This window comes from Cucumis sativus, chromosome 1 (genome assembly GCF_000004075.3).
Source record: "Cucumis sativus cultivar 9930 chromosome 1, Cucumber_9930_V3, whole genome shotgun sequence".
Lineage (NCBI taxonomy): Eukaryota > Viridiplantae > Streptophyta > Magnoliopsida > Cucurbitales > Cucurbitaceae > Cucumis > Cucumis sativus.
Genome location: NC_026655.2, coordinates 29,867,640 through 29,882,534, shown reverse-complemented (window position 1 = coordinate 29,882,534; position 14,895 = coordinate 29,867,640). Strand labels below are relative to the sequence as shown.

Below are 14,895 nucleotides of genomic sequence, written 5' to 3'. Positions count from 1 at the left end.
TTGAGTGGAGACCACTTAATCTGCTTCGAATACATTACATTTCAGGAAACCTCACGCGCGTGTGGTACACGTACTATTGTCGAGAGTGATTCATTGTAACGTGGAAAATGTAAAATTTTGAAATAAACAAAAGAAAATTACGTTTTCAATTATTATTATATTTTTAAAAGAAAATATAGTAGGCCCCACTCCTCTATTATAAATATTATGCATCTCAAATCACCACCAACTTATTATTATAAATATAACCAATTAGTTATTATGATACAATGGATGATTACTTTGCTTCCTGGTTACTTATAATATACTAGTAATAATACGTGTTATGCGTTTTATTAAAAATTTAAAATAGTTGTTATTATGTTCTTATTAAAGTATATTTTACATTGTACAATAACTATTAGAACAACAAATTTTCAAATGAAAAAAAGTTTATTGGGAGTATGTGTGTGTTTTTTTATACTAATTATAACTATAAGTTATTAATTTTTTTAAAAGAAAACAACTCATGATTATCAAATATAATAAAAATAAATTCTAGAATTATTCTTTCATCTTCGCATGACAAAACAAAGTTAAGGATAATTTTCAAATCAAACCGCTATAAGTAGTCAAAATGTAATTACCATGAGTAGTAATTAACTGACATCGTCAAGAACAAAAAACTTTTGCTCACTATTTGTCTAATAGAAAATTTTAAATGAGTTATTTCGGATATTACTCTAATGGCGATCATGTATACTTACCTTAATCTATCATACTCCAATATGAAAATCTCTATTAATTTTGCTAGCTAGTGACCTTTGTTACCTCGTATTCCTCTATTTTGATTTTTGTGACTTGATGCTCCAATCACGTGGCCTCAAAACATTTCCATATTTCTATATCGTTGCCCGTCATTGCAAGTTTGAGATAATGATATTTTTCAATTAGCATAATGGGCTTTATATAGTGAATTAAATTGGTAGAATGAGAAGAGACCTTGAATGCAAAAATTTCTTTATTCATTATTAGTTTGAACTGTCTAAATAATATAGATAGTGGATGAGTTTGTAACGATAAAAAAGTTAATGAAAATCAATAATAAATGAAAATCTGGAAGCTAAAAGGTTTTTTGGAATTAAAAAGAACAATGTGTGATTAATATCTAATGAATGTATTTTGTGGTAATTTGTTTTAAATGTAATTAATATTTAGATATTTTGTTAATTAATTTAACAAAAGTGTAAAACTTTACAACTTTCTTTCAAATTTTTATTTAATGTACTTAATGGGGTGTTTTTTAAATCTATCTTAAAAAGTAGAGTACATGCATGAAAGTTTTGTACTCGGTACACAACTTCCATTAACTCATATCAGCTCATTTGACTAGTTTTGGGCGAACTCGATTAAAGGAAGTACACGACTTTTTTCAAATATTGACACATGACACTTTTAAGTAGGGGAATGAGGTGTGTTTTTTTAAAACTTTTAACTTTTTAGTACAACTAATATATTACAACGAACTTAAGTACTTTCTAGGCTCACTTGCATTAAAAAATTTCTAGCCATCTTCTTTTTAACACAAACATTTAAAATTCCTTATGCACTGACTCACTTGCATTACTTACTTTTCATCACGCTTTAAAGTAATTAATTAGAAGGATTCTTTTGATCTAAATTTTGAAATCATACTGACAATTTAACGCATAGTTGAAGGATGTGTCTTGGAACTTGGAAGCCTGAATTAGAAAAGTGCTATGAAATTTGCTATAAAATTTCTAATTTTTTTTTTAAAAAAAGACATTTGTAAATGACGACGGTTTTCGTGCAAATACAAATGTGTATTCGTATAATTCTACATTTACAATTGAAATTTATATGAATTAAAATTTTGATTTACAAACTAAGCATTTTTCTAATTTCCCTCTACGACATCATTGTCATGTCAGTGTTGTTGTCTACGTCGAATGCGTCTTCGATCTCTGTCGGCAACATTGAGTTGTCTCGTCTACAGAATAATTTGTTCTATATTTTTCAAGATTTAATCACACATTGAGCTCAAATCTTGTAAAATGTGTTTCATAAGAGTAAGCATGTATGTCTTGAACAAAATTATTCTGAGTTATTACAAATAATATAATTAAATAATGTGCATGTTATAAAATTATAAATCAAATCATATTAAAATTTAAGCATCCTCAGATGTGATAAAGTATCTCATAATGAGTGAGTACTAGAGAAAATAGTTATGATATGATACTGGAAGTTCGTATGTTTCTACTTCTTGTGCCCGAAAATTATTTCGCACATGCCACATTATTATGATATGCTTTGCATGGATCTGATGTCAATCTTGATCGTGTTTGCCTCTTAAATCAATTTGGTGCAGCGTTAAGTCTGTAAAGCTAAATGTTGGTGGCATTTGCAATATATTGAACTGTCGCAACACACGATTTAGTAGATGCATCTCAACAATATAAAAGCAAATCATAGGGCCCATGTAAGTCCAAACCGCTTGACCATTATGACATTGATCAGGAAGCAGTGCCATAATATCGGGCATGGATGATGTCCAATTAATCTGTTAAAAAACAAACATAATTGGATAATAAAAAAAAAGTCAAATGACAACATTCGTATGATATTTTACTACCGAGAGTGTATGAGTCGGTCAACTATTTGTCAATACGTTAATAACATATTTGCTTACTGTTCTGATGTAGGGTAGAACACAACTCCACCTGATGTGTGAAAAAAATTAATAATAAGTTATAGATAGTGCAAATTTTATTAAAAAATAATATATAAATAAAATAGTACCTAAAACTTAAAAAAGATGACCAACTGGAACATGTAATGCTACTTGTGGTGCCACAATGGAGAATTTATCACATGCCTATACTTGCAGTAGCATTAGTGGGCCAGTTATTCCTAAGGATTATGTGTTACTAGCTCGATACAATTCACTATATAGTCATGCAATGCATGTAGCGACCCAAGAATACGTACCCGTCCGATCGAAATTGCTTAAAAGCGAAATAAACATATAGAGGACCAGAGTATTTTATTTATCAACAAACAGAAAGCCTCCAATCAGTTGCATAATGTATGCACAAGCATATCTTTGGATGCTCACAATATCAACATCTGGAGGTAATTCTGTGAATTGTTCGGCCAACCATGGAAGACTCAACCGTTGATCTTTCATGTCAGATGGTAGAACTTCCAAGAAATCTTCATACCCTTGCTAGCTTCTAGTTATATGTTAACGATCCTACAACATGCTCACCATCAATCAGTAACCCTAACTAGATTGCAACATCCTACAGTGTGATCGTCAATTCACTACAAGATATATGAAATTTGTAGGTATCTAGTCTCTAAACGTTCAATCAAAACAGTAATAAAGTGTCAATCCAACTGTATGAATTCTAACTGGGAAACATCAAGAAATTCAGCAGCCTCTAAGTATGGCACTATGCATTATGATACTTCATCTCTCCTTCGACAACTCAAAACGATTGTGGAGGAAGTATCTCATATACAGATTGTGAGCGATGAGACGATTGTAGATATAACTGGGTAGGATCAACAGGACCAGATTCCATTGGTCAAATTTCCTAAAAAGTACTCCATTCAAAAGATAGATGTATTATAGTAATAACATGAAAAATGAAAGTTCAATTACATAATAATGATGAATTTAAAATATTACATGTCCAAATTTCCAAAACAAAAATTCAAAAGCATAAAATCAAATAATTACATGATATAAATTTAAGTGGTAAAATTTACATATCAATAGACTAGAGCTTAAGCCTAAAATATACATCAAAACATTTTCCTAAAATCAAATAACATACATAAAATCAAATATTTTTCTCAAATTCATATAACATACCAAAATTCAAATAACTTACCTAAATTCAGATAACATACCAAAAATTAAATAACATAACATACCTAAAATTATTGTTTTCTCTAAGATAAATAACATACCTAAAATAAAAAAAAGGTCAAATAATTATCCTAAAATTAAATAATATAACTAAATCAAATAATATCACTAAATCAAATAATATAACTAAAATCAAATAACAAACCTAAATTCAAATAATTTTTACAACAAAATCATAAAATCAAATAACAAACCTAAATTAAATTATTTTTACAATAAATCGTGTACCCGGTCTACGACTTAGTTAAATAGTAAACCAATACAACGAAATAAACATACCTTGTGACAATGATATCAGAAGGCAAAGCAGGAGGGGAGGGAGACTTTTTCGTGAAGGTTGACTACGAAGGAGGCTATTGGTTGATGATTTTTCGTGGAGGATGGAGGTTTTGCTAAGCTTTTATGAAGGATGGACGACAAAATCACGAAAAAAAAGGATTTTAGAAGGAAAAGCAAGACATAAAATGTATACGAAGATGGAAGGTAGAAGGCTCAACGATCAACTAGGTTTTAAAATGACGAAATCATATACTTTCTGCATGCCAAACAAATGTGGCAATCAACGCTATAGTTGACTACCAAAAGGATACACGTGACCAAAGTTGTGTAATGAGTACACGACTCCAGTTACGAGTGTGGATTGGGTCCACAACTGATCCATTCACACCTCGAACCAATAGACGTGTATCGGCCCACGATTTAGCCTAATCATGGATCTGGTTCATGTTTTCACTACTCTATTTTTTCTTTTTAACCTACCTTATTTTTGTCATTATTTTTAAAAAATACATTATTAAAAGAATCCCCATTAGTTGTACTTTTTTTGCGTTTAGTGATATGAAATATTATATATATATATATAATTGATAATCTAAAAATGGAATCAAACCAATATAATCATACTTTTTGGTTTTATCTGAAAAGAATTGAAAACTAGAAGTAGTCTTGGTGGAAGGTAGACATGATGCTGTGTTCTATCTTTGAGTTCAAATAAGATTGAACTTTGTTTGTAAATTGTGACCCACATCAAATATTCTTTTTATTTTCTCATAATAAACAAACAATGTTGTGAAAATGAGACATAATCGAAAAATGGGTATCCAAAAAAATATAACATTATAATAAATAAAATAAAGGAATTTTTAAAAAATATAACAAACGTAACCACAAAATATTTACACTAGTGTATACAACAATTTCGAAAATGAAAAAAGTCTATAATAAAAAATACCGTAAATGCTCATGTCAACACGCAATTAATTGATCACATGGTCATGTGTAATTCTTCTTCTAAATCATTATGATACGCGATCGTGTAAGTAGTATTAACACTGGCTACACATGCGGGCGTAGTTTTTCTTCTAAACGATCACGATATGTGATCATATATAAAATACTATCGTGTACCAATATCTAAACAAAGCTACATGATCATGTAAATATGATCTAAACAATCATTTAGCACATGGTCAACACAATCGTTTATATTTGAAGTTTTTTTCCATTGTTAGAAGAACTAAACGATCATGTTGATACTACCTACACGATCATGTATCATTATCTATACGTACGATTGTGTATCGTGATAGTTTAATTAGAAGGCTTTTACCAATTTTGTCATTTACACTAAGTTGAATCTATTTTTGATTCTTTCTTATTTGCAATAATAAGTTTATAGATATACAAACGATCCATTTTATTTTAGACACGGAAAAAGTACTTGACCTTCACACACACCAAGGACAACAAATTTGTAACTTTTTAGAAGAATAGGACATGCAAGATGAAAATATATACACACCGATCTAGTGCTTGCCACACGAGCTTAATAAAAAAATTGTATACGTGTTGCAAGCAGCGACTTCGATTATTAGAATATACTTGTTTTCTTAGATATTATAATGTTGTATTTAAAGTAGAATAATAATATAGAACTTCCTTATCTAAGTCATATTAGGCTATCTCTTGAGCTACATATGTGTCAAGACATAAATTTGACATGTCGTGTTCATCAAATTTCATGGATGAGGTTGGTTTGGGCTTTTGACCAAAACCATCATCTTCTCAATACCCATGCAGGTCATAGTACGTTGAGCAGAAAGATTAGCCTTGACTTCATCTTTAGCCAAAGTTGAGGTCGATTGAGTTTTTCTTACCCAAAGTCCAATTAACGATTGAGTTCTCTTGACCTAATTGTTTGTTTGTCTACTTGTTTATTATTTTTTTGATTCAATAGTTTTCTCTTCTTCTTCGTTAAGCCTCTTATAAATTTTAAAAAAATCACATAACAAAGTGAACCTATTTGATTTAACAATATAATAACTTGTGGTTCCTTATCAAGAAATTAATTTAATGTATAAAGAATGAAGTTTGAGAAAATTTATTATATTACCCAAACAATGGTTGTCTCATGACTTTAGGCTGCAAAAGGTTTTATTTTCTTAATTTCATTTATATAACTTTGCAAATAATTAATAATAATAATAGACAAATAAAGTGAATTAATTAAAAGCAACAAAGGTAACCAATCCTTTAACCCTTTCAAACTAATTGCCATCCTTTAACCATGAGTGTATCCCATCATAATAATAATAATAATAATAATTTCATTTTGATCAACCTTCCTAATATATGACTCTTAGGTTTATTAGTAAGTAAAAATAATTCGAATCACTATGTTTCTCAAACAGAATCAACGTCATTGTAATTATTTAGTATATCGATCCGAGTTTGTCACGAGATCGATCGAAATAAAATGTTTAATGCAATTAAAAATTTCTTATACTTAACGTTTACCATAATTCAAATTTACAGAGAACCCTAATTAGATTGGTGGAATTTGTTGAAGTGTGTTGTTTTTATTTTAAGATGTATCGTTAAATGTATGAAATGTACGACGAGGAAAAGTCCAAACAACTCACACATGTGCTGCCTATGTTCAATAAACATAAGTTAAGCAAATACATTCATAATCAAGTCCTTCAAAATCTCATAATTAATATTTTTGCAAGGCAGTCCTTATGAAGTTGAATTTCATATTTTTGGAAAGAGGAGAGACCAATTAGCAAAGAGGCATTTTGTTTTTGTCATTGTATATCACACGTGACACACGTGAATTTAACTATCACAAAAATGTGATTCACATGATTACATTTTATATGATTTTTCATAAGAAAAACTGCTTCACAAATAATACCGTTATTTTTTTCCTTTTCTAATGTAAATGTAAAAGTATATGCTCCTCAGTAAATGCATGCATGCATCACTCCGCTTTATTTTCTCGAAAAAGTTAAGAGCTTCTTCTTCTTCTTCCTTTCATTAATTTAGAGTTTTCCGCCATTGTAGACCATCTCTTTGTTCTCCAAGGACTCCTCTTTCTCTGAAGAAAGGGCTCATCAACGACTTCTCTTCAGTCTTCGTTTGTGTTCGTTGGACTTCATTAGCTTCCACTAGCGTTTAACTCTATTTGATTTTGACAAAGGCACTTAACTACCTTTCCATTTTCTTTCCTTTGTCAACAATCCAAAGGAATCATTTATTGTCTGTCTATGTGATTTATGGTAGGAATTTAGTGAAGAAACCCTTTTATTACCATTACTAATTTATATTTAATTGAGATGTTTCTTTCGTTTAACTTCAATCAATTTTAAAAAAATACTGTAAAATGACGAGGGAATGAATTTCGAATTCATTTGGGCTCTTATTTTGTATTTTTGGATTTAGAGTTATATTGTGTCAAATGTCGTGTAAATTAGTTGAACTTCAGGGTTTGTAGTGTTATTTTGCATTTATTGAGTATGAGTCATTTAGGGTTGTATTTTAATTTTAGGAGATAAAACACATTTGTCTTAACTATCTTCTGTCTCATGAAGTTACAAAGCTATAAATTGTCACTTTCGAGGAAAATGTCCAAACATTACGAGACAATGGACAATTGGTCTTCAAGGATTTGGTGTGAATGCTTTAGGAGACAAAAGGCATTTCGTCTCAAAGTAGGAACCTTCGATCCAAAATTGTATATAAATATTATCATAGCATGAGACCATAATTGTTTGGGTCAATCTGAGTTAGATTATACAGCTCCAACAGGAATTCCGCAAAGCTAATGTCACATCTTACATCCAAATCCTCTATATTATCGTATACGTAGCGTAGTCTCATTCATCCTCGTTTTAAATATCACCGTAGCTCATGAACATGCAAGACATTTTTCAATGGATATAAAAAAGATAGTTATATGAATAATAATATAATTATGTAGTTTAATAAAATTATGTTTTGGGAAAGAGAAAATTGATGTGATAGGAGATAAGTAGTAGAAGGTGATTGTTTGAGTCTTAAATGAGAAGAGAGAAGAAGTTGATTTTTTGTTCTTTAAAAAGGAATGAAGAAGATATTTGAGAATTTAAAAAGGAGAAATAATAATAATAGTTATTATTATTTTATTATATAGAACCTTGGAATGCATGCCCTCACTATTCATCATCTTCTTCATCTCCAACCTTTGCAAACCCTAGCCGCTGCAACGTTTTCCACCCTTCTCCGTTCGAACGTCACGCTACCAGTCGCGCCTCTCTCTGTCACTTTGAAGTCGAATGTTTTTTCTCTGCCCTCGTCGTCGTCCGCCCGAAGCCAGCTGTTCTGCTCCATATTTTGATTTTGATATTTTATTTAGATTTATTGAACTTATATTTTACTTTATTTTTCTTTAAAAGTTAGATAGGGTCCCAACTACCACTAAACTTTGGTTGACATTTTCTCTCTGATTGGATTAATCATGTTGAGGTTGGACGAGAGGATTGTGTTATATATCTAACTCTTTTTTGTCTGTTTGGTGTGTTTTGGATAGCTAAAAATGCTTTTACACCCAAAATTTGACGTTATTCTTCATCTTTAAAGCATTTATTTTAAGCTATATCTATTTCTTTAACCAAAGTTGTAACAAGCCTTCAAATGTTAAAAAAAAAAAATCTTTCCATAGCTTTTATTATTTTTTTATAGCTTTTTTAGGAATTTTTCGTAGCTTCTTTATTATGTTCATGTTGCTATTATTTATTTTATACCTTGCTACACATTAAAAGTGAAAAAAAGTATTATAATTCACATTAAAAAAATGTATATATCTTTGTTGGATTTCACTGTGTTTTACAATCTCCTTGTTAGTTGTTTTTGTTGTCCAGGCATTATTGTATTCATTGGTAGCTCTTATCAATTTCCAAAAAGTTAATAAGTAATGAAAAGTGAAGTAAAATTATTGAAATAAAGTACAAAAATAGTAAATAGATATACATACAAATTAAAACTTTGTACTTCGGCATATTGCATCTTGGATGTGAGGTTGTACGTAGGATGGTAGAAGACAATAAAGATAATGGAAGAAACAATGATCCTGCAAATATTATCTATAAACAAAATCCATAAATATAACTTCCAACCAACTTCAAGTGCCTAATATCTATCTAAGAAAATCACAAATATGGACACACAAAGTTATCTTTAATAGACTTTTTCGCCATTAAACAACGTGACAGAATCTTTGAAATCGTTTTTAACCAAATATCCCTATTAATTAGTTGCAAGCTTTGTACGTTTATAACATGCAGAAGTAAATTTTTGCCTTACATATATATGCTAAACCACAAAGGAAAATACTACCATCACTTTATATATGTTCACTTTGTGTTTTGGCCAACCAAAAAGCATGGTGTTTGCTGATTTAAAATGCAAAAACATTACAAAAGTATACAAAAGATCAACATAAGTGAAATACAACAAGCTTTCTTATTAGGCAAATTCAATGATGTGTGCATTCAGAATAGCATAAATAGCACAGTTGGTTCTCAACAATATCAATGTGTAAACTTATGAGGAAAACAAAAAGAAAAAATGTAAACAATTATACAATGGATTCATGTGTCCAATGTATCGATCAAAAGGAGCATAGAGAGCAAGATTTCTAGTATCAACGATGTTATCATAGTACAAATGAAGTGACTTACAATTTGACTTTACATATTGTACAAATAAGACACTAAAAGAAATCGGGGCTCTCCCGACATAGAAAAAGACATCGACAAAAGCAACGTTGGAACAAACGTCCTTCTCCAACGCATAAAAATACACGTCGGCTGAGACATGTATTTTCAACGTTGTAGTTCAAGACATCAGGAGAAGATAAATAAATATTTAATTCTCACATTTTTTTCGAAGTCTCTTTGTACGACGTCGGAAAAAGTTTATACATTCCCGACATCATAAGTAAAACGTTGGAAGAGAAAACTATTTTCGATATTTTTACTTATAACGTCGGAAATAGAGGGTGTCTTTCGACGTTTTAGATGTGCGTCGGAAATTCTCTTATAAAAATCCACTTCAGTTCTGTAATTCATAGAACTGAAAGGAGAAGGCCGAGAGAATTGAGAGAGAGACTAAGAAGGAGAGAGATCCACGCCGCCGCTCGTCGCTCGCCGCCGTCCTTGTCCAACCGTTCGTTGTCATCTGCCGCCGTCACTCTTCATTTTGGTATTTGGTTTAGTTTAGTTATTGTTTTGTTTTAGTTAATTAGTTTTAGGTTTTAGATTTCAAACTAGTTTTAGGTTTTAGATTTTGAATTAGTTGTAGTATTTAGATTTTGATTAGTTGTAGGTTTTAGTACTGAATTTGAATTTGAATTTGAAGTGTTGGGATTTAAAATTGAATTTGAGATTGAAGTTGAGTTTGAATGCCAATTTGAATTTAAGAATTATATTGAATTGGAGGAGGGTTATATTGAAGGGGGAGGGGGTATATATTGTGGATTGTAGACGACGTTGCCCTAAATAATTTCTATATTTGGTTGGATGAATATTGTTGGTGAACGGTATTGTTGTGTACATTTTAGTTTAAGTTTGTATGAAAAGTGTTGCTTTTATAATTTATAGTTAGTTTGTGGTTGAATTTGATTTATATTTGATTTTGTAGCTATTCTCGACAACGTAAATGCAACGTCGAAAATAGGTATCACCTCCCCTGACGTTGCATGCATGACGTCGGAAAAAAGGAAATAATTATTTAATTGTTTCATTTTCTTCGACATGGTCAACATTGATGTTTGAGAATGGGGAACACATTCCCGACATTTGTGTGTTTTGTGTTGGAGAAAATGTAAAAAAATAAATATTAATTTCTCTTTTTCTCGAAGTGGCCAAGGCGACATCGAAAATGGGGACCACATTCGCGACGTTTGTGTTTACTGCGTTAGGAAAAAGGTAAGATTTAAATATTAATCTTCCTTTTCCTGACGCCTTAAATCATGACGTCGAGACTAGTCATCTAGGTCGACGTATAATTTACGACGTCAGAGAAGTTTTTTTTTTTACATGATTTTTGCCTACGCCTTTTTCTGTGTAGGGATAGCTTTGAATTCTTGTAGTGCCTATTCTATTGCCGAGCAGTCACTCAATTAGAGCTTAGCATGATAAATCCATGATAATAACACATGCATAGAATAAAACATACATACAAGCAAGCAGAGAGCGATCATGTACAAAAATCTAAACAATATTGATACAAGATCTAAACGATCGTGTACTAATATCTAAATGACAAGTTGTCCATCCCATATACACAAAAATAGACCAATATCACTAATATATCATTTAGATTTGATACAAAATCATTTAGACTGAATACAAGATCATTTAGATTGAGTATATGGGACGTACAAAATCATTTAGTTAATTACAAGGGACGTACAAGATTGTTTAGATTAGATATAATGGTACAAGATCGTGTAGCAAAATGACTTAAATTTGATATAAGATCATTTAGACTGAGTACAATATCGTTTAAATTAGCTACAAACATACAAGATCGTTTAGATTGAGTACAAGAATACAAGATCGTTTAGATTGTATACAAAGGTACAATATCGTGTAACTAAGTAGAAGGATACAAGACTTATTAATGGCGGGGTATTATTTTTTTAATTTGAGGTCGTGGGCTGTGGGTTTTTTCTAATTTTCTTTTTCCAAAATTATTTTCACCCTTTGTTTTATTTTGAAAAAAAAAAACCTTTATTTAATTATTTGATTTAAATAATGAAATATTTAAAAATCAAGATCTCAACTAATTGAAATTTAATAATAATGGGGGAAAATGGGAAATGATGTTTAAATTAGAGAAAGGTAAGCATTTGAGAATTGGTGGCCGAATTGAAGTTCCGATATGGTGAGAGAGAAGAGCCCTGGCTTAAAGATCCTCTGGGTTTGGACTCTTGGCACTGCCGCCATTCTCGCTACAAGCGTTGTTCGCATGAGATTGAGAGATATGGAGAACACAGTCAACTTCAACTCCGATCAACAACAATCTCTTCACCACCAACAAACTTCTTCCACCGATTCCTTTTCCCTTGACGATGCTGACAAATCACAGGTTTAGAAGCTTTCACGCCTTTTAAATTGAAATTCAGCTTAATCTAGTAATTCTTTCTATTCCAATCTATCATCAAGGAATCTGGTTTTTCTTCAAATCCCATTTTCGGTGGAGTGTACATAATCTGTTTGATAGAATTCCTGAATGGAAAGAACTCCCATATTTTCAGTTGTAATGACCTTGCAATTGCTTTGGATCTTTGATGTTTTAGTTTAAATGAAATGTTTTATGTTTACTGCTACATTTACAAATTAGAAGGTCTGCCTCTAATTTGAAATTGATGGGTGATAATGAGGCTTTATACAACAAGTGTTTGTTGAACTGTCAATTCTTCATTCTTAATGAGCTTGCAAGTGCTTTGTTGCATCAATTTGAGTGAAATTATGCTGCTGCTATGTTAGCTAGGTTGATTACTAGCTCTGCCTCTTAGTTGCAAATTGCAGTTTGGTATGCTGAATGAGGTTTTGAGACAATTTCTTAGGATGGGCTTCATTTATCATTTTTCAACTGCTCTTTGTTTTTAGTAACTCTCTTTCTAAAGTTTTTTCTTTTGGATCTTGTTCAAAGTTGTTATTTAGTTTCTCACTGACCTGTTGCTCCACTTCTTTCAATTCTCATAGAAACTCTTGTTGGTCAAACAGTTTTGTGTGGCTTTCAAATTCACTAAGTGGGGGAGCTTTTGTCTAACATTAGAACATGTGTTTACGTAAAAACGTATTTATGCCTGGTCTAAAACCCCTAGAGGTGCAAGCTGAAAATGAACAAAAAAAGTAATAAGAAAAACATCAATGATCTTAACAACAAATGCTAGGTTGTTTCAATTGGAATAATTTTGGTCGATCCGCTTAGTTTTGTTTTCAAAAAATCATCTCATTGGTGTTTTATTTATCTTAATTCGATAGGTTGACTTATAGAAAGTCTTCATTTTAGGATATTGCTGAGGGTGCAAATGTTATTAACTAGGAGCACAAGTTGAGCTTGCACAAATTGGCTTTCTATAGGCCTGTAGATCATGTTGATTGCCTATATGATCATTGACCTTTTACATGGTGATAATCACCAGGAGAGTAATAAAAAGCTTTAATATGTCAGAACCATAATTGTTATGTTCATGAACTGCATGACATCTTGTGATAGGATCTGTCTCCTTAACAACTACTTTGCTTCATATGTTATTTTCATTGTCAAACAGCTTATATGCAATAGATGTGTGATCCATGAGAATGCATAACTTGAAAAGAAAATATTTAAGAGTGACAAGCAATGCTTATATGCAACCCACATTCTCGAAAACTCAATGTGTGTAATTATTTGATGTTGTAGTACCAAATGAGTAGCTATCATCAATATATCTTATATTTTATTTATTTATTCTTTTGTTCTGGGATGAATTTCTAGAATATATATCTTGTTGAGAATTCCACGCATGTAGAAAATATGTTGTAGAGGGTTAATACTGTTTGTAATCCTACTTTCTGCTTGTTTCGTTAACAGATGTAAGAAACTTTGACAATCAGTTTAGGGATTTAATTGTATAGAAATTTGAGTGCTTACGCTTATAGAAATAACTACTGTTTTTAGTTCAATCTATCTACCAATTTAAACTGAATAATATGTCCATAATGCATGAAGCTGACATTATATAATTGGTTGAAAGATCTTACACTCACCTTTTAGGAGCGGTGGAGGATGTCTTAGTTCAAGGTTAATGAGTTCATCTTTCCAATTGAATTTGGATGTGAATTCCTCCCCTTCGTCTGATTCAATTTTGTTTGGGAACCGATGTTATATAGTACAAGAATTGTCTTTGGATGACAGTATTGACCATGACAGTATTGACTTTGTCTCTCATCTAAAGCAAGTGTTCTTAGGTGATTTACAAGTGGTAGACATCTGAACAAGAAGAAAAGTTGGTTTAGGTGTTGAATGAGTATAAGTTAGCCATTGGGTGAAGATTCACATGTGTCAAAAGCATTAATCCTAGCTTTTTACATGCACATGGTTGTTAGAGAATGCAAAACTTTCAAAGCCAACTGAGCCCAACCATAAAAAAAATAGTCATGAAAGAGATTTTCAAGGTCCTCCTATGTCATAAGCAACCATCATTTAACTTCCTAACATCGATATCACATTCCCAACCATCCTAAACTCGCATGAAACAAATTCATTACTATGATTTCTAACTACTTTTTAGGCGTTCACAGTTGGATGAGTAATACCTGGATCCATTGCATTTAAAGCTCCCTAAAAGATTTGGTATCACTCTCCAACAAGATACGATGGCGAACTTGTACTCCTTCAATATCCTAACAACTTTTTTTTTTTCTTGATTAGATGTTAGCTCCTTGGATATTATAACATGCATTTTCTCAAGATTATTGATCTACCAAAGCATGCCTACTCAACAATAGGTCGCTCTTTTAATTTATTAGTTTTTGCAGAAACTTCAACATTGAAATTAGCTGGCTTAGAAAATGTTGCTGAAAACAACTTCAGTCCGCAAGTCATCTAAAAGCAATTTCTACATGAGTGATCCAGAACAT

General features: G+C 31.3%; 1 protein-coding gene across 1 annotated transcript; it reads left to right on the top strand.

The window, feature by feature from the left end:
* The first annotated feature begins 12,091 nt into the window (after positions 1-12,091).
* On the top strand, positions 12,092-13,645 carry LOC105436351. The gene is made up of 2 exons (XM_011661921.2): positions 12,092-12,352; positions 13,283-13,645. The coding sequence occupies exons 1-2, from the start codon at positions 12,146-12,148 to the stop codon at positions 13,313-13,315; spliced, it is 240 nt and encodes a 79-aa protein (XP_011660223.2). The 5' UTR covers positions 12,092-12,145; the 3' UTR covers positions 13,316-13,645.
* The last annotated feature ends 1,250 nt before the right edge of the window (positions 13,646-14,895 follow it).